The 21,878-nt window shown below is 30.7% G+C and overlaps 1 protein-coding gene and 1 pseudogene across 1 annotated transcript; both read right to left on the bottom strand.

The window, feature by feature from the left end:
* Nucleotides 1–15,197: 15,197 nt before the first annotated feature.
* Nucleotides 15,198–17,993, bottom strand: LOC123913724 (annotated as a pseudogene).
* Nucleotides 17,994–18,158: 165 nt separating this feature from the next.
* On the bottom strand, nt 18,159–20,531 carry LOC123913723 (pentatricopeptide repeat-containing protein At2g22070). Its single transcript, XM_045964561.1, has one exon. The coding sequence runs from the start codon at nt 20,529–20,531 to the stop codon at nt 18,159–18,161; it is 2,373 nt and encodes a 790-aa protein (XP_045820517.1).
* Between the last annotated feature and the right edge of the window lie 1,347 nt (nt 20,532–21,878).

The raw sequence follows: 21,878 nt of genomic DNA, 5'->3' as shown, positions 1-21,878 counted from the left end.
AATCTCATCCGTAGAAACCCAATTAAACAGTTCTAATTAATGCAATTTAACTTGATTACTTTTTGATAGTTTTAATCGCAACCATTCACTTTTAATCGGACGGCCTTTAGCGGTTATTGTGATACGTTAAATCCAACTCCCATTCTCCGCATACCACAATCAAAATACAAAAGTCAAAGAGTAAAAAGCCAACATTTTTAATGATAATGATGTCGTTATTTTATCGTTTATGTATAAAAAAAAATGTATTTATATTTTTTTTATAAATATTTATAATACTAAAAGGTCATACCCCACAAGTTAAAATTTCTGGATATTCAACTATCATTTTCCTAATAAAGCAATGAAAATAAATAAAGAGAATTTGAAATCAAGCAAAACTGAAAATTACTTTCACTTTCGCAGTACTAGTGTCAATTTGTTTACAATGTCATTATTTTTTTTTATTGAAGAAGCTAAATTAATCCACCCAAATTAGTTTACAATGTCATTGATAAGCATTAATTGAATAAAAAATGGAAAGAAAACCAAAATAGTAATTGTTCTTAATCTTTTTAATTAAGTTTAACCTCTCCGAATCAAAACTAACATTAGACTTTTACAAACAATCATGTCCACAATTTGATGAAATCAATCAACAAACGGTAACATCAAAACAGATCCAATCACCAATAACCGCCACGGCCACACTTCGTCTCTTCCTCCACGACTTGTGCTCCCTAACAGCTGTGAGCCTGTGATGCCTTTTTTCTTCTCTCTTCCACTCCTTCCAATGACATCAATCTCTCTCCCCGGCGACACACGTTTCTCGCTCAGAAGATGAAAGAAAAAGAAAGGGAACGAACAACAATATGTTTTTTGTTCATGTTATGTTTTTTTAAACAATTTTTATGTTTTTGTTGTCTGTGGATGATGAATTTGAAGGATTTGATAGAAAAATTAAAATCTAATTTATACTATGTGGTTCTTTTGGGTTGTTTGCTGGTCAATGGAAAAGATGAATGTTTGAAGGTTATGTGTTTTGATTTTCCAGATTTGCTTCAAAGTTATGGGTATTTTGTAAAATATTTAAAAGTTATAAAATTTTGAACCAATTTTAAATTAATTACTGACGTGACGCCTATATGTACAAAATGGGATGATTGTGTGTCCACATGTGCATTTCCGTTAGTCATGTGGACATTACAAACAGAGTCAGTCAACAAATTGACGGAAAGGACCGACTGATGCAAACGGTGGAAACGTAAGGAACCAAATTGATACATTTTAAATTTCGCAAATATTTAATGTGTTGCTGACTTGTTTAAATTTCATCATTTGTAGGTGAAAGCTCTTACATTATGCTTAATTAAGGTGCAGCTTTGTGTCTCACATTGACATCGAGAAACATTAAAGTGTCAATTCACGTTGGTCTAGAGCTAGAACAAGACTTGCTAAGGTAAGATACTGGTTAATAGTTCATGCTCTTAATAAAGCTTTCCCCAAACTCTCAAATTTTGATATTTGACGATAAGTTGTTTGGTTCTCAATATGTTGCTGCAAAATCTTTGTCTTGGCTGCATAATTTGCATGATAAGTGTTTGGTTTCTAATCTATATATGTGTTTTTTCTAGTGCATGAGATAGGATTGAATTGAGATTGTCTCAGAAGATATCATTCATTGCATTAAGCAATGTTAACAAGACATAATGGCTATTAGTACATCTCAATACAGTGAAAATTGAGTGTTTGACTATTTATGCAAACAAACAGATACTAAGATTAGTTTCCCGTGTTGGCCTTCCAAATTGTTGTCATCCCAGGCAGATGAGATTTGCCAACAATCGCCAAGATATTTGAGCTATCCTTTGAGAGGTTCAGCAGCCTATCTATCATATAACTGAATAATAAAATTGATAAACGAGTGATTATTTATAAGAATTAAAAAATTATTATCCGATTATTGTTATTACGAGATAATAATACTTACTGGTCTCTTTCACGAATGATAATCTTCTGAATTGCTTGGTCTTTATTTTCCTTGAACTGAGAAATAAAAATAATTAAAAATTAATTTTAGTATTAAAACTATTACTTTTATTGATAAAATATATGTTACATTTAAGTGTAAAAAAAAAAAAAAAAAAACTAGCATACCGATATATATGTTACAATCATGTCCACAATTTGATGAAATCAATCAACAAACGGTAAAATCAAAATAGATCCAATCACCGATAACCGCCGCTGCCACACTTCGTCTTTTCCCCCACGACTTGTGCTCCCTAACGGCTGTGAGCCTGTGATGCCTTTTTTCTCCTCTCTTTCACTCCTTCCAATGACATCAATCTATCTCCCCGGCGACACACGTTTCTCGCTCAGAAGATGAAAGAAAAAGAAAGGGAACGAACAACAATATGGGTTTTGTTCATGTTATGTTTTTTTAAACAATTTTTATGTTTTTGTTGACTGTGGATGATGAATTTGATAGAAAAATTAAAATCTAATTTCTACTATGTGGTTCTTTTGGGTTGTTTGCTGGTCAATGGAAAAGATGAATGTTTGAAGGTTATGTGTTTTGATTTTCCAGATTTGCTTCAAAGTTATGGGTATTTTGTAAAATATTTAAAAGTTATAAAATTTTGAACTAATTTTAAATTAATTACTGACGTGACGCCTACATGTACAAAATGGGATGATTGTGTGTCCATGTGTGCATTTCCGTTAGCCATGTGGACATTACAAACAGAGTCAGTCAACAAATTGATGGAAAGGACGATTGATGCAAACGGTGGAAACGTAACGGACCAAATTGATACATTTTAAACGTAATGGATCAAATTGAAATCTAAAATAAACGTAAGGGACCAAATACATAAATTTTTAAGAACATAACTATAATTTTCACAACGGAATAAAAATGAGTGTGTTCTTAAATCTAATGTGGTATGTTTGCATCGTGGAGAAAGATTTGGTTGGACACAACCCCAAATATGATGTGATAGACACACATACATGATTTTAAAAAGTTTAAGATAAAATAATTAATTGATAATAATTGATGTGATTTAATCATTTATCTTTAAAATTTTCTCTTTAATGTATGTGTGCCCAAATATTATTGATTTGGGGTTGTCCCTATAATAGAATTTGTATGCATCGTGACCAACTGTGTAGTAGTGTAAATGCAGTTTATTATTTTGTCTTTTATCCTCAACGAACAAGTGACGCAACGCAAAGTGTGCAAAGGTTGCATTCGTGAAAGGTCTCAACGCATTTGTAAAAACATGCATTTTTTCAGAAGAATAAGGCGTGTGTGTACAATGAAAACAAATGAACGTAAAATGGATGAGAGAGAAATTAACTCACCAAATCTTCAGCAACAAACGCAAGACTCTCCCAAGTACAGTACTCTCATTCTGCACATAATATTCATATTCATAATGGTTAAAAACTTTATTTGTTTAGCAGCAAAAGGATTTTATTAGATACCATCCAAAACATAAGACATGTTAAGGAGGAAGGAACCAATACAACACAATGGCAGAAGCAGCAGAAAACAATTAAAACCAGAAAGCTAAAAAACCAAGACTAAGGAACATAAAAATCACGCCAAACAGAGTGGCTAGAGGGACAACTCCCAAACACAAACAGCACCAGCAAACATCATCTACCCTTGAATGAAAAAACCTTCCACATTTACAATTTTTTTTAAAAAAATTACACATTGCAGTTTGTCAAAATCAAAACTTTACTTATCCCACAACTCCAAATCACTAATCCCAGACCCAGCAAAGCATTATTTGAATGGTGCATAGAAAGTGTAACTATTACATTTTCTTCATACACACACACAGATCCACCAAAATACCAAACTATTACCTTCTCTCTTTGCTCTTTCATGCCTACCAAACACATCCTAAAAAGCTCACCTTTTTTCTAACAAAAAACATCAAAAGACAATTTTTTTTTCCAACCCTTCTAAAAAGCTCACCTTTTTCTACCCATTTTGCAAACAGAGAGAGAGAGAGAGAGTAGGAATGGTGTGTGAGTATTCCGATTTTGATCAACTTTGCAAAGAAAACAAGAAGAAAAATAAAGATATAAGTTATAAAACAAACCTCCAACTCCTGCTGCCGTGAAAATAAGAGTGGATACAAACAAACCTCCAACTCCTGCTTCCGTGAAAATAAGAGCTGCCGTGAAAATAAGAGTGGATACAAACCTCCAACTCCTGCTGCCGTGAAAATAAGAGTGGATAGTTACCTCCAACTCCTGCTGCCGTGAATAGCGTTTTGAGACTTGTCCTTTTATAGTGTTTTGAGAGAATAGTGTTTTGAGAAGGTAATAGATATTAATAGTGTTTTGAGAGAATAATATAATACAATCTTGTCCTTTCATTTCATCTAAGTAGATATCAACGGCTAAAATTAAAAGCATAGAAAAATAATAACTTTAAAATTAAAATTGTTTGATAAATCTTAAAAGAGTCAGGATTCATTGATACCAACTAGTTTGACAGTAAATGTTACACCTCTTAATAACGTTTTAACTGATATAAATTTTATAAAATCCACCGTTGAATTGAATGTTTATATTATATAGATCATTTATGTAAAATTTCAAATAAATCCAAAATCGTTTTATATGTTATTGAGATACATAAAAAAAAGGTTAAAAGTTGTTTTTTTTTGTTTATTATAATAAGGTTAAAAGATATGTTTGATAATATATTATAATTTTTCTTAAAATATAGAAGTTTTTTTATTCTTACTAGAGCTTTTAAAAATCGTTGTTTGACCTAGCTTCTTACTTCTAAGAAAAAAGAAGAGGAAAAAAAAGTTAGGTCAAACGGTACCTTAAACATCTTTTAAAATAGTTTAGATATGTCCTTATTAGATTAATTTAATTTAATTTCTTAATAAATTATCTCTTATACTCTTTTTCGTCCTTAATAAAAACAACAAATTAATTCTTAGATTCATTGAAAAATTAATATATTTAATCTATAATATAGACCAGATAGATTAATCTTTCGATAAGAAACAAACTAATAAATTTGATTCTTATAGTACTAGTATCCGAACCCGTGCCAAGCACGGGTTAAAAAGTAACTATAAAAATTAAGATTTTAATATTTTAAATTTCATAATTATCTAACACAAAAAATGATAAATTACACTAATATATATGTTTAATAAGTCACCAAATTTTTTTGTCTTTAAAAATCTGTGTAACAAATTTTGCTACTTCAAAAATTAAAATGCCAATAATTAAATAATGACTAAAATTTTGGGGAAAAAAAAATAAGCCCAAAAAATCTTTTTTTTTTAATAAGGGATCTAAATTTTACTTTTATGAAAATATGAAGACCAATATACAGTTAAATTTATTTTTACTACAAAAAAAATTTAACACAATTCAAATTCGCTGCGCACATAAAATAAAGTAGAGTAGTTACATTCAAAGATCATCTTTTTTCTGCATTTTATTTAAAGTAAAATAGTTACATGCGAATATCATTTTTTTTCATACGATTAGCCTGTCATAATTTGGTTCCTGCTTTATCCTTACTCAATCATCGGAAGTTGGACACTTCCTCTATTTTTACTCGATGTGGCCTCCAGGAAATGACTTTCCTTCATTGTGTTCAGGACTATACATTCTCTAGAAACCTTTGGCACCACATTGAATTCAATGACTGAACTTTCTTCTCTTTAATTGACGCACATGATTGGCTCAAGGTTGGCTCCATTTGTCCCCAAGCTAATTCCTTCTCGGCTGGTGTTTGGTGTATATGGAGATATCATAATTTAATTTATTTAAACAATGAATCTTGTCCTTAAATTAGCTATCCTTCAACATCCAGAACTTGGTCGAGATTTTCACATCTTTTTTCTCCTATAATCACGTTGGTACAGGTTCATCAAATGGAACAATGAAAACTTCTGTTGTGTGGTCCTCAACGTTGACAGTAGTTGATTAGGTTCCCGGATTAGAGCTAGTTATGAGGGTCTTGTCAGATACAATTTATATTTTTACTTACCAGACTTTTCTGGCTTCATTCGTGAGTCGTCTGACATGATGCTTGCGAAACTTTATGTTGTTTATAGAGGTCTTACATTGGCCAAAAACTTGGCTATTGAAGAACTTGTTTGCTACTCTGACTTATTACTCTACATCAAATATTGAATGTTAATATTCAATATAAGTATAATATTACAAAACAAATAAAATTCAAGATAAAGCTTGTTATAGTGATTATAACGCAAAACTTAAAATCATGAAACAAATCAAATGAAACCGATTCGGTGGTAAGATTAAACATTGGTCTTGGTAGTGGAGTTTGAGTAAAATTCTTCGAGCTATTGTCATTTATATGAATGACTTTTTTTTTTTGAAGGAATTTATATGAATGGCTTATGACACATATAGAATGTTAACTAAAGGCAAGAGATTAAGAATTGCCCTAACTAAAGGCAATTAAATGACACATATATGAAACCGCAGCCGATTGACCACAATGTACAAAGCAAATGGAACAACATGTCATTTTCTTATAACAACAATAATAAAATATACAAACACAACAACACCAAGAGCATATCCACATGAATTTCATTCCAAAGCTTGACATTTTCCTATGTCAATCTTATTAGTGAGGTGATTTCTAATAAATATGTTATATTTCAGTACCTTCCAAAGCTTGACATTTTTTTTTTGTTCTTATTTCCACTAAGTTATTCACCAGAGCATATCCACATGAATTTTATTCATCTCTTTGGGTAATAACATGTTGCCAGCATAATGTTGCGCAAGAGCTGAAATACATCTTAAACATTTCTTTACAACAACTTCACTTTCAAAGTACACCTTCCACCGATTTAGAAATCACATCATTGTTGAAATCAAATCACCAATGGTCTCTTTGACTCAAGGACGACATGAAAAAAAATAGAATTTAAAATCTGGATACTTGTTCTTGATATTAGCACAAAAGTCAGCTTATGAACTATTTTTTTAAAATAAAATGAAAGTGCAGTGACAAAATGAAAGGTTTTTAAAATACAGGGACTAAAACTCAAATGACCCGTAAGTACATGTACCTTTTGCATATTTAAGCCCCAAACGAATTATGTAAATTCTGATTTTGCATAAATTGTAATTGTATAATTTGCTTACTTCATATCCTGCAGACTGCACTAATAGTATGCTGAAATTCTACCCAACTCAAACAATGAAAGTGTTAAAGTTGTTAATTATGAATTGTTGGAAACACATCTAGAAATTAGCTCTCAAGTTTCAAGCTATAATCCTGACATCAGCTTCAGAATTATGTTCAATGTGACTCAAAATCTGCAAAGTTAAAAGAACATAAGATCTTTGTGCAAAACTTGTGAAAACAAATAAGTGCAACACATTTGATATGGTTTATAAGCTTCTGAAGTTGGTTTTGGTCTTGCCGATAGCAACTGCAAGTATCAAACATGTTTTTTCAACTATGAAATTTGTGAACGTGTTTTTTTTGCCACACCAATATGTCAAGTTTGGATCCGCCCTTGTACCCGAGAGAACTTGATACATGCAATGGATTTAAAGAAATGAAAACACAGATAGAAAACAATTCAAGAGAACTTGAAACACATAATTTGAAGCATGAAGAGAAGAACGATGGTTTTGTTGAACTTAATGATAAAGAGAATGATAAATTTTAGGTTGTTGACTCGTATTGTTTGAGTGTTACCTCGTAGGCAAAGTCAAAGTGGAATTCGTAAGCTTAATAAATTTATTGATGCATTTCCTTGGTTAATTAAAATCAAAAACAAAAAACAAACAAATTCAGTTTAGTTTTTTTTGGTTTAGTTAATTTTTTTACTTAAAGCAAAAAAAGATCGAGTAATTTTCACTTTGATTTGATTTTTTGGGTTCATCGATTTTGTCCAAATATTTCTACATACTTAAGTATACTAACCACTTTTTATTGAAAAAGATGCATAATCAACACTTATCACATGAATTTTTTTTTACAACACTTAGCAACATGAAATGAAACCTAAAAAACTACTATTTTTGCCACATTTAATTGAATATATGATTTCTTTTTTGACAAAAATTGAAAATATGAATTTATATGAATTAATGAAACATTTAATTTCATAATTAAAAAAAAAATTGCAACTATTCTTTGAACTCTAAGGTGTTTCATGTCTTAGGGTAAGTATCATCTTATTTACCTTAAATTCTTTTTAATAAAAGTTAATATAAGAATGAATTTGAATATATTTTTTAACGGAATTATTTAGGATCAAAGTAATTATTTAGGAGTATAATAACATTTGAATTTTTTTTTCTGGAAAACACATTTACATTTCTTTTTTACCAAAAGTCATTTAAAATTTGAAATTGAATTGACTAATTAAAAACTATTCGTGACTCATTAAGTCTAGGATATTTCACTATTATATTCTTATTGCATCTGAATAGTGTTTTCCTAAAAAAAAATCAGAAGAATCGTGTAGTGTTTTTTTTAAGAATCGTGAAAAGTTTGACATGTAGAAGTATATGATTAGTACGTTGACAGAGTGTTAAAAAAATTTGCATTAGAAGTCAAAAAAAAAATCATTGATTATTTTGATTATGTATAGAAAAACTGACAATTTGAAACAAAAAAAATAAATTGAGAAGATCTTATTTTTGTTCCTTTAATTCACGATCTGAATAATTAATTGAGAATTGTGACATTTATTGTAGTTCAATTTTTAATAAATGTCCATTATTAAGTTGAAAAAGTTATGGTAGGAGAAGTCAAGTCAAAATTCTAGGACATAATTAAGTGTTTTTAATTTATAATCATATTCAAAATTAACATGTATTTGAATTACAAAATTGGTCTCAATTTTACTCTTTGTTTAATTATTCGGTAGAGTAAATCTTGTGACAAAAGAAATAAAACATTATTTTTTTTTTACAAACAAAATAGTGATTTATTCTAAGTTAATCATCTTAGAGAAGAATAAAATAAATTTTTTATTTTCTAACAAAAGATTTATCTGCATTAATTTATCTATATTTTCCTCTAACATGTCTCAAAAGTCTTTCATCCATTTTAATCTCCTTGTTGTGATCATTCTTCTACAACCATATAAAAATAAAAAGGCTTAACTACACATTTGGTCCCTTATGTTTATTTTAGGTTTCAATTTGGTCCCTTACGTTTAAAAAGTATCAATTTGGTCCCTTACGTTTATTTTAGGTTTCAAGTTAGTCCTTTCCGTTAGTTTTGTCACTAACACCGTTTGAACAGGACACGTGTCAGCATGTCAAAGTGCCACGTGTCAGTCCACATATGCAAATTGACTGCCACATGTGACAAAATTGACGGAAAGGACTAACTTGAAACCTAAAATAAACGTAAGGGACCAAATTGATACATTTTAAACGTAAGGGACCAAATTGAAACCTAAAATAAACGTAAGGGACCAAATGTATAGTTAAGCCAAATAAAAATAACATTAAAACCAAACTCAAAACAAAAATTCAAATAAAAAATATAATCTATTGGGAAACAATTGCATCCATTCAAATGACACATTAATGTCACGTAGAAGCAAAGCTAATAAACCACATTCACATTATAAAAGAAAAATCACTTTCGTATCGCACAAATTATAAAATGCATTGATGTCCAAAGAGTTTCCAAAGGAAAAATTAGTGGTGTTATATATCCGATAATCAATATCCAGACCTGTGCCAAGCACGGGTAAAAATGCGTTTATAGAATTATTGACTTATAAATAATATATTTTAATAAATTTTACTTTAAATTGAAAAATTAAAATTTTAATTGCTAATGGAAGATTGACAATTACATAAGCCACTATATTTGGTCTAGTGGTGAGGGAGTTGGGTAGTATGCATGAGGTATTAGGTTCGATCCTCATTGTCAACATCGTAAACCAAAAAGAAGATTGACAATTACATAAATATTTATATTTATAATCTTATATAATATAATAATTAAAATAACACTGTAAAATTTATGTATAGTGTCATGAGTTTTCTTAGAGAAGATTCTTATAGTTCGTATTTTTTTTATCAAATCTATAATATGAATAAAGTCAGACTTATTCCTCTTTCATGCATTCTATTCTCTGATGCATTTGACAATTAATTCATTTGTCTATAATAATTGCCAATAATTTCAAATTATCTCTACACAAATGGTCTTCTATAATTTTGAAATATAATTGATGCATTCTCTTTTTGTACTCATGTCTAACAATAAGTAATTAATTTTAGAAACATAGAGTATTTGGGCCACGTCTCATATGCTTTTTCCTTCCAATTTTCAAATTTATTTGTATTTCAATCATAAGTGAGATAAGTGAGAAAAGGCATAATAAAATATAATAATGATTAAATCCAATACAAAATATCATATTGACAAAATCATAATAAAAAAAAATAATTTGGGAGTAATTACCGATAAAAAAAATATACATCATATATATTCATCTAAAAACATATAGGCATGATTTGAAAATATATAATTGCAAGAAAAGTAATATATAGGAATAAAAATAAAAAATAAGAACACAAAGAACAATATAAAAAGAACAAAGAAAATAGAGGTTTAGAGAAGGCTTACAAAAATGGTGTAAAAACTATAAGTCTAAAAAGCATTATTTATAGGCAAAGACATAAAATAATCTCATTAATTAGTTTTCCTAATTTATAGATAAAATAGCAGGAAATTAAAATTGTACATTAATGCTAAAAAAAAGTCTATACAGTAGTAGTAATTTTCTAAATTTGTAAATTTGAATTATAAAAGCAAAATTGTAGTATTAAATAAAACCTCCCAGTTTGAAATTTTTAAAAATAAATTAAAAGAGAATACCAGACATTATTTTTATAAACACGTGTACACTCATTTTATTTATGTAAATGTGCATAAATATGAGATGTATGCTTTTTTCGAAAATAAAAAAGAAATATAATATTTGTGAAATTAAACAATAACTATATTTTATTTTTTTCGTCAAAAAAATAACTATATTTTATTGTATACTTGTGTATATAATACTAATATAAAGATATTGTAGAAGATTTTATCACTCAATAAAAATTTAAAACTTGTTTTTCTAATCTTCTTTTAAAAATTTGTTGTTTATTGCATATTAAAATTTTGTAAAGTCTCATTGAAATTTCCAAATTAGTGGCTAGTAATAAAGAAACACATCAATTTCGTTGATTTACTGTAACGATAAATTAGCAGTAATAGTACAACAATAAATATACGTACAACAATTAAAGGTAAATTGGGATTTCCAGCTATACATAGACGTTTTTTGTCCACAAATATACCTTGGTCACCATTTAATTAATTTGCTTATGAGATTATAATTAACCTTAATTGCCAATCAATATGGGATTAAAGAAAAAAAAACGAAAAAACTAAAAATCATATATTGTCATATAAAGAATAAAGAATAAAGAATTATATTAAATACATTTATGACCAAAACAATATGGAAGAAGAAAGCATTTGGAGACACCACGTATACACTATCATTTGAGAAAAGGCTCCCAAATAATATATTAATAGATTTGTTGATCTTATCTCGACCAAAGAAAGAATTTTAAGATCTTCAACATTGATATTTAAGTCTAAAAGTAATGATAATGATATACATCAAATTATAATTAACCTTGATTTGATATATACATCAAATGTCTTTTTCCATTCTGTGTTTAATCTACGGGGCAGTAATATCATTATTTAAGGCAATAATAATGATATTACTGCGAAAATAATATTTAAGGCAATAAGTTATTTAAGTCAATATTATTTAAGTCAATAAAAATGATGATATTACTGCGAAAATATTATTTGAGGCAATAAAAATGATGATATTACTGTGAAAATATTATTTAAGGCAATAAAAATGATATTACTGCCAAATGAATAGACGTGAAAGTTGGCACCTCTTGTAATATCATTATTTAAGGCAATAATATTTAATTTGCGAAAATAATGATAGATGACAACTATTTTACAGTTTTTTTCGAAATGAAAAATTAATCCAATGAAATAATGAGATAATAATCAAATAATGATATTGAATGCTAAATGAAGAATAAATTATTTTACAGCAAATCATATGCCGTAATGACTAATCTTATGAAAAAAGGCATAATTATCAACAACAAAAAAACAAAAAAACCATATAAAACATTTAATAGATTAATGGCTAAAACAATAAGGGAGAAGAAAGAATGAGAGATACCACGTGTACAATTGTTTTTCATAAGGGGCTCTCAAATAATAGATAATAGATTCAACGCAACAAAATTGTTTGGGAAGTGTAATTTATTAGTATTAATTGTCATAAATTTTTATTTTAAGTTAGCAACTAATACGATTATTTTTTATGATGACCTTTTATAATTTTCTGTATATTTTATTTTTGAATTCGGAGCTAGATCTATGGTGTCATGACACAAACATATGAAAATTGTTTATAGAAAAAATAAATTTCACTCAACTTGAAAACTTTAATTACAAACCATAGAATAACATTATCATCTCCAACATTAGAATTCTTCTAAATGTTGAAATACCAACAAAAAATATGACTACATTGTATACATGCATTAGGAATTGGGAAATACCCCGAAATAGACCGAGTAAACGGAACAGGGGACAATTTGATTGACATTTTATAATTTAATTTTAGGGGAGTATTTGCCTATTTCCAAATTTCAGCGGTATATTTGCCTAAAATAACAATTGTAATTGAACTTGCATGTTTCTTTCACATAGCTCATCAACTTCAACACCTGTAACCATGCCCATTAGATCTAGGTACACAAAAACACACACAAAAAGATTAATAATTCATTTAAGAATTCAATGACAAATAAAATAAATAATTTCAAAATGTGGATCCTTGCTTGATCGAAGAAAAAGAGAAAATTAAATAAAATACACACCACAGTTTGAAGATAGCACAATCATAAGAAATTGTTAGACCAAATATATATAACAGAAAATTGAGTTAAGAGGAATTAACAATATTAATTGTCCGTTAAAACTTACCAATTGGAGCCTAAAGGAATAAGAGGAATATTCTTAATTTATGCATTAAATGTGAGGAATGAGGTTGAATGAAGAGAGGAGAGAGAAAGACAAATAAGTCTGGCTTATTACATATTATAGATTATAGATTTATAAAGTGATCAATTTGTTTACAATGTCATTATTAAGCATTAATTGAATAAAAAAAATGGCAAGAAAACTAATAATGAATGGACAATTTTTGTTTTTTTTTTTTTAGTTATTTTCACCATCAGTTTAATCTGGTTCGAGGTCGTTTCTGGCATCAAGTGGTTCCAGTCCCTTCCAAATCGCAGTTGCGGGGATCAAACTGTGGTTCTTCTTACTAAGTTCAGCGTCAATCACCAATGAACCAACTAACGATTGACATAATTTTTTTTAAAAAATTAGACTATGTTTTTATAAGCTTATATGAAGTTTTTTAAAATGAAATCACCAAACAACTTTAGCTTTATTTTTAAAGTACTTAATTTAGACTATATTTTAAAAGTAGCTTATAGTCGGGCCAAACGGTAGTCCACGTGTAATAAATAAGCAGTAATCAACATGATTATATTATGAGAAAGGAGTCAATCTATAATAGGTTCTAATTTAATTTTGTATTGGTTGACAATTGAAATGTTTTATTGATCTTGTATTCATATGAGATTTAATTTGATCTTGAAATTACTGAAGAAGAATTAAAGATGATATTATAATATATTAATATCCCACATTAATAACGGTGTAATTGGACCGGTTTGGATCAGTTTTGAGTTAATCCAATGTCCGAACCAATGAACTCTCGATTGGTTCGGTTTGGTACGCATTTTAGTGTTTTTCAAAAATGAATCCGAACCAAGCCCGTTGGTTTGGTTCAGATACTATGATCGGTTTTATATCGCATTTTTTCCGATGCATTATTTCCGATGTATTTCCATGCTATTATTTTTTTCCCGATATTCAACAAATACAAAATACATCTCTTTTTCCATAAATTCATCAAATACATAAAACACTCATATTAAAATCAAAACCAAAATACAATTCTCATAAGTTCATCAAATACATATAATACAACCATTAAGTTCATAATAGTTCATCAAATATAAAATACAACCATGTTGAAATAAAGTTAATAAGTTCATCAAACATAAAATGCATAATACAACCATAAGTTCTTCGAATATAACCATAATACAAACATAAAATGCATAATACAACCATAAGTTTGTCTATTTGTGCTGCCAACACTTTCATGAGAGAAAAGTTGAAACGTGACAGAGATACATGGAAATAGGGTGAGGGTGGTTTTAGTGTTGTTGTCCCTATGCAGGAATGGTGAGAGTGCAAATAAAACAAAATCTCCAATACACTTTCATTGCTTTGACTATCGATTTTGTTGTGGTCTACCACCACTTCGATAAATTCCTTAATATTTTTTAAAAGAGTTGTTTTTTCTATTGATTAATCCTTTGAGCTAGTTGGGTTGAACCACAATGAGCATTCTCAGAATTTGAATTCATGATTTATGATTGAGTTGGAAGAGACTAAAATATTTCAAACAAGTGTCTTTTAAAATAGTTTAGATATGGAACTATTAGATTAATTTAATTTAATTTCTTAAAATTATCCCTTATACTCTTTTTGGTTCTTAATATAAAAAACAAACTAATTTTTAGATTCATTAAAAAAATTAATATATTTGTCTATAATGTAGACTAAATATAGATTAGTCTTCCAACAAGAAACCCTTTTTAATTTGTTGTAAAAAATGGGACGGACTGATGGGTCGGCCAATTAGTCCACAATATTAGACGGGCGGGCCATAAAATATTAGTCCAAAACGCAATCGAGCTTCGTTGGCCCAAACTCATGTAGCTCATATGGACATCGGGCTGGGCCAGACTGACCTATCGTATTTCAGACCGACCCAATATAAACACATTAATTATGTCATTTTTGTAAAAATAATATCTATAAAAACATTAAAAAAGTTATCATCCAATTGATAAATTATTATAAATAATATATCTAAATGTGTAAGCTTAATAACATTTATCTAAAATTAGAGTTTAATTGATATTCAGTGTTGATCCAAAAAAGAGTATTTGATATTTAGTGTTGATTTAAAAATTATTTATACTTGAATCAATAGGATGAGTCGAACCACCCCATTTAACAGCTCTATATCCCGGGAACACTGTTTGATATCACCCTTAATATAATATTCATTGCATCTCTAGGGCCTAGGCTATGAGATGTCTTGTGGGTGATGGTTAGTCGTACGGATTATGGAGTATTGATACTCATTGCATCTCATCTAGACTGCTTAACTCTCGTTTGAATATTTATAATTTTGTTTTTCTGATCTTTTGTTCTAACACCTCAAGTTGATAAAGAACATGAATACTTGGTGTGTTAGCTGGGAGTGGTTATGGTGCATAAGCTTTTTCCTTCTGCACCATGCATAAATAATGAAAATTGCTTAACGCCCCCTCATCAATGCTGAAAAAAATCCTGACTTTCTTGATGAGGTTGAAGGTCCGTCCCATTCTGATCTGCAAATTTTTGCAGATGCTACTGTTGCGTATCCAAGTCTTAAGAAAAGAACTTTCTTCATTCCCATTAGCTTAACCTCAAACCAAGCTTTTGTTACAATAGCTGCCGACTCATCCATTCTTGAGCTATTGTATTGTACAGGTGCTGTGTAAACATGAGAAAACATGCTCCACTTCACCAGTTCGTAGTAGCCTCGGCTTTCAGGTTCGTCGATAGGATCATAACTGTGATCTTCTGAAATTTCAAGGAAACCTGGAACCTCTGAAAGATGCTGGAGATGGATTGATAGGTGGTCATTTTTTTTCCCTTCCAAGTACAAGCGAATGCCTGTTACAGGCCGGTTTCCCGAGTCAACCTGCTTATTGAAAAAATGTCAAACATGAGTTTTCCAGTGCTAACTAATTCCTACATTAATTATGTGCGTCGAGTTCCTTGCATTCTTGCTATAAAAGCTTTTCAATAAAAATGTGGACAGTTTTTAAACATCTTCTGACTATTAAAGAGTATTGGAACTTGGAAGAACGAATTACCTTCACAGTATTAACATAAAGTTTTGGTCCCATGAGAGTGAACTGAAGTGATGGAGACGCATTCCTTTTATACTTATGGTCGAATACAAGCGGAAGATCACCATACATCGGTGCCCATTGTCGTGGCAACTGGAACTCTAGAAATTGATGAAGTTCTTCTATTGCCGGTTTATCTGTTTGAAACAGAAAACTTTTAAACAGATGTACTAACATATAATCCAACAAAGAATTAAATTCCAAAAGGGAAAAAACAAATGAGACCGAGGGAAACCAAAGTCGCAGGTGTTTGTTTACTCACATCTAAGATACAAATTCACTGCATGACTTAAAAATCCATTTCCTGGGACAGAATTCAGTAATGAAGTAATAGGAACCAAAGACATTGATATTACATCAGGAGACTGTGATATGGTTGATAGCCACAGGTTATAAGGTTGACATACATTAATATCTCCCCTTCGAACCGAAATGCTTACTATATCCTGAAAAAGAAATTCATAAAATAAGTTCAAGGATCGATATGTTAGATGCAAAATAGCTACAAGGTGCACCAGAAAAAGTAAACTTGTAAAGATAACAAAGATACTAACATCATTCTTGGAGTGGCTTTTTACAACTGGCCTGCCTACAATCGACGGAGGTTTGTTCTTGTTCTGTCCCCTAAGCTTCGCATAATCATCCTGCAAACATGATCAACGATATATTTAGATAAGTTAAAACTTTTTTGATTTCCACTTCCATATTTTTATCTTCATGTTCTAGGAAGACAAGAATATTTATTTTTACCTTTAGTTTTGCTGATATTGCTGCAGGATTGACATTAGAACTTTGATTTGAATCTGCGGAAAACCTCTCGTCGGCTAATTGCTTAAACAATTTCAGTAGTTCAGTCGGCTGAAAATCCGATTTTTTTGACTGCTTGATATGAACTACATCTTTGCCTCCCATCTTCACCCCAACAACTATATGTGTACCATACTTTTCAATGAACCTGAAGAACCATGTTTAATTTTATTATGACAATTAACAAGAAGCAAATAAAGGATAACAATGACAATAATACTTACTCGGCAAGAGCAACAGGGTTCCACGAAGAAGGCACGGCTTTTTTCACAGTTTCGGAAAGGGTAATGTTAGTTCTATCTAATTCAACAGTATACAAAATGTTATGAACCATCCATCAAAAGCAAGGCTTTTAGTGGAAGCTGCATCCCTGGACCAACATTTTCTCATGTCGAACATGTTATTGAATTGGCCGGATGGAATCTTTCCCGATAAAGATAGCTGTCTGTTGAAATGCTCAGACATCTGCAATAGTCCATATTCACCGAAATTCAGACTCATTTTATCACAACCAATCACAATTCACACCTAAAATTTCCATTTTATACCAAATAAACCATAAATAGGACTTAAAAAGACAGAAACTTAACAGTTAATACATGTTCAGTCTTCAAAAGCCAAATATTAAAAGGAATTTCAGTAACATAAATTCAAATGCAAAACAAACATCATTCAACCTGTAGAAGGCGCGAACCGCAATAACAAATTTTAAATGCTAGTGATCAGAATTCAGTTATGGCAATGCTAGTATCAATTAAAGCCTTTATCTTCATACTACATGGATCAAAACACAATCACAATATCCATGATTCATCATATCTAATTATGATTTAACTTACAAAATAGAAAATAATAATTGTGGAATCCTGACCACAATTAGAATATGTCATATTTTTGATAAATCAAAGTAAGGCAGGCTATCCAAGTCAACACCGAGTTGGTAATATGAGACTTCATCGGCAAGATAGATCGTAAGGGCATGAACCAGGACAGACAATCAATTGATTGACTCCGACATTCTTGCATTCATTCACTTGAAATAAATTAATACTCCTGTTAACGTTTCTGTTATTGTCAGGTCAATTCACTTGTAAACTACTTATCAATATGTGGTTTTCTAAATGAAATTCCACTGTTTCTTTCTTCTACCAGTAATCCTGACAGGAACAAGAGCCATCTTTGAAATGATGAAAACGTGTGGCATCTCTTACTATAATTTCTCTTCCCACAAGCACAGAAATATATTTTATGGCAGAATGGCAGTCATTACAAACTCTAAGGTTCTTCATGATCCTCAGTGTAGTATACCCTGGACTATTTATTAATGCAAATGCAATAGCCAGTTTTTCACTATGATGTCTTAGGATCTTTTCCTTCACTTCTTGCTCTAGGTCATGTAATACACAATCAGTGTCCGGAGTAAAACCCATTTTCTTTATCTCCTTCCATATTTTTGACATCATTTGGTATATTGCATCTCTTTGTGGGTGAAGCGCATCTTCAACCCCAAAAATATGTACCTTGTTCTGGATTTGAACCCAGCTGAACCCTTGTTCTTTCTTAACTTCCCTGTCCTTCATCAACCTCCTAATCTTAGCAGCATCGTCCCATTTACCACAGGCTGAATAAGTATTAGCAAGCGCCGAGTAAGCCCCACTATTGTTGGGATCAATAAGAAGCACTTTTTCAGCTGCCACTTTAGCCAAATCCACATTTTTATGAACCCTGCAAGAAGACAAAAGTGAACCCCACGCTATAACATCTGGTTCGATAGGCATACTTTTTATAAAATTACATGCTTCTTCAATCAATCCAGCACGTCCAAATAGGTCAATTATGCATGCATAGTGGCTAGGGGTAGGTTCAATGTGATGAACATTTTTCATCAAATTAAAGTAACGCTTACCCTGCTCTACCAATCCCACATGCGTACATGCAGACAATACGCCAACATAAGTGATATGATCAGGCTTTATGTTAAATTTTAGCATCTCTTCAAACAGTTCAGTGGCCTCGTTTCCTAGACCATGTTGAGCTAGAGCTATAATCATGGAAGTCCAAGTCGATGTATCCCTTTCAGTGCATATTTGATTGAATACTTTCCTTGCATCTTTGATACATCCGGATCTTGAGTACATGGTAATTAAGGCATTACCCACAGAAACTGATGACACTTCTTCCAATCTTATTGCAGTTGCGTGAAGCTGTTTACCATGATCCAAAGAAGCGAAGCTTGAAAAGACACTCAATACAGCTGCTAGGGTATAATTGTTTGGCCTTGGACCTTCTGTAATCATTAATCTGAATAGATCCAAAGCATCGTTAAGTAAGCCATTCTGTGCATAACCTACAATCATGGCAGTCCATGCAACTACATCGCGACATTTCAACGAATCAAATATCTCTCTTGCCGGGTTTACATCCCCAATTTTAGCATAGCCATTCAAAAGTGATGTGAATGCTATAACATTAAGACTTGAAGTACCTTTTAATTCTACAATTGTTCGAGCAATTTCAACTGCACTTGATTTTGCATACATTGAGATAAGGGCATTCCCTAATGCCCCGGATATATCAATATTGGATCGTACAATATATGCATGGATTTCCTTCCCAAGTTTCAAGCTTTCAAGATTAGCACAAGCTGACAGAACACTGCCCAATGTGAACCTATCTGGCTTTAAAGACGAACTCCTAAACATATCAGAAAATGTCTCTAGAGCTTTGATGTCATGTCCCTGATGACAGTAACCCGAGATGATGGAATTCCATGAGACAATATCTCGGTCAATCATTTGATCAAAGAGGGAAAGAGCAACTTCAAGTCGACCAAACTGCATATGCATTGAAATCATAATATTCAAAGTTGATTTATCTCTTAGCCTCATACGATCAAAAACAACCTTCGCCATTAAAGAATCACCGGACTTTGCATACATGTTAAGCAATGAATTGGCAACAGGAACAACGCCAGATAACCCGAGTTTTACAATGAAGGAATGAACCTTCTTACCAATATCCAAATTCCCAGTTGCAACACAAGAGCCAAGAACATTAGTAAACGTGTACTGAGTCGGCAAAATTCCAAAAGAAATCATTTTTTGAAACGTATGAATGGCAGTATTAAAAAGACCCATTTGGTTGTACCCAACTATCATAGTAGTCCATGAGACAGAATCTGGTTGAGGAATTTCATCAAACAGACGGCGTGCAGTTTCTATGTTCCCCCCTTTAGTATAGGAAGAGAGAAGGGTGTTCCAAGAGAATGTGTTTCGGTCGGGAATTTCAGCGAACAGACGGTGAGCATCGGTGAATGAAGTGGTTTTTGAATAGTAATTGAGAAGGTTGTTCATCAAGTAGACGCTGAGGTGAAGACCATGTTTGATGATTCGAGCGTGAATGAATCTTCCGGTGAAGGAGTCTCTGGATTTGATTGCGGATTGAAGAAGATAGACGTATGTGTCGGAATGAAAGTGGGGTTTTGGAGTCTCCATTAGCACTGATACAGTGTGTTGCATTGGTGACAGTGATGATGTTGTATTGTATCCCTTTGAAGCTTTCGGTGATGTTCTTTAGTATTGCCAGTTTGAAAGAAGAAGATAATAAAACGGACATTTATGTTGTTGTTGCAATTTCAAATAAACATGTGTTCCTTTCAACAACGAAGGAGCATATGATATGTTATCATAGAGAAATGTTTTTTTTTTTGTTTAGACAAAATCATAGAGAAATATGCAACACAAGGGTATAATTGTCATTTCAATTGTAAATAGAGGGATAAAATTGATATTGATATTTTCTCATCTTCTCTATCTTTTATTTTTGGGTTGTGATTATGTTACTTTAGGTAGGGCATCTCTGTTCGGTAAGAAATAGCGGATAGCTGATAAGTTATCTTATAACGAATGAGCTTATAGCGAATAGTTTATAAACTACTGTAATTTTTAACTTATAGCGAATAAGTTAGCTGATTGAATTTGTAGTGTTTGGTAAAATTAACGGTTGAACTAGCTTATAAGTATGAAAAGACATAAAAGAGATATGTTTATTAATATTTAATTTTTTTTCAAGTAAGATGATAGAGATAAAATTGAAAGAAACAATGATAAGCTATAAGCTCATAAGCTACTTGAAATAACGTTTGAAAAATAAGTTGAAAGCTAGTCAAATAAGCTATAAGCTATTTTTTTAAAATATTTACCAAATAGAACATTTAGCTTATAGCCTAAAAGTGATAAGTTATTGGGCTTCCCAAACAGAGCTTAACAATTTCAAAAATATAAGCTATATTAAATATATTTCATTCATTTCTACCGATATCTCACAATTTTATTGTTCTTTCATTATAAGTATTACCGTACTATTGTTCTTTCTTGAGAGAATATAAAGATTACAATACTACTTTTATATTATAAACAAATAAAACTTAAATCTTTACCCTAGTACATTTTATTTTCGTCAAGTCCCCTCGTACATTGTTTTTTTTTTAGCAGTTCTTGATTCTGCGAAAGGATTCGCAAAAATAAAAAAATACAATATTTTGATTGCAGATTCCACATACTATTCTTTATTAGGCAATTTTGCCTAAACAAAATCAACAAACTATGAGATACAAAAAAGCAATGAATTTGCGATATTCAGGTCCGTTGCACAATATGACAATCACAAAATATGAGGAAGTTGGAAGCAATATTTGCAAGTTTTGTTGTAATCAAAGGTGTTTCATTCACCCATTTGAAACAAAGTTAAAGAATAAATTGTTAATTATCCTGAAACATCTTTACATTATATATAAAATAAATAAATTTCAAAGAGAAAAGTTATCTTTGAATTTTTTTATTTAGTTAGCATTATCAATCAAGTGT

The sequence above is a fragment of the Trifolium pratense genome, linkage group LG3, assembly GCF_020283565.1.
Source record: "Trifolium pratense cultivar HEN17-A07 linkage group LG3, ARS_RC_1.1, whole genome shotgun sequence".
NCBI classification, from domain to species: Eukaryota; Viridiplantae; Streptophyta; class Magnoliopsida; order Fabales; family Fabaceae; genus Trifolium; species Trifolium pratense.
Note: the sequence above shows the minus strand (reverse complement) of the source record. Positions and strands in the feature narration are given on the sequence as shown.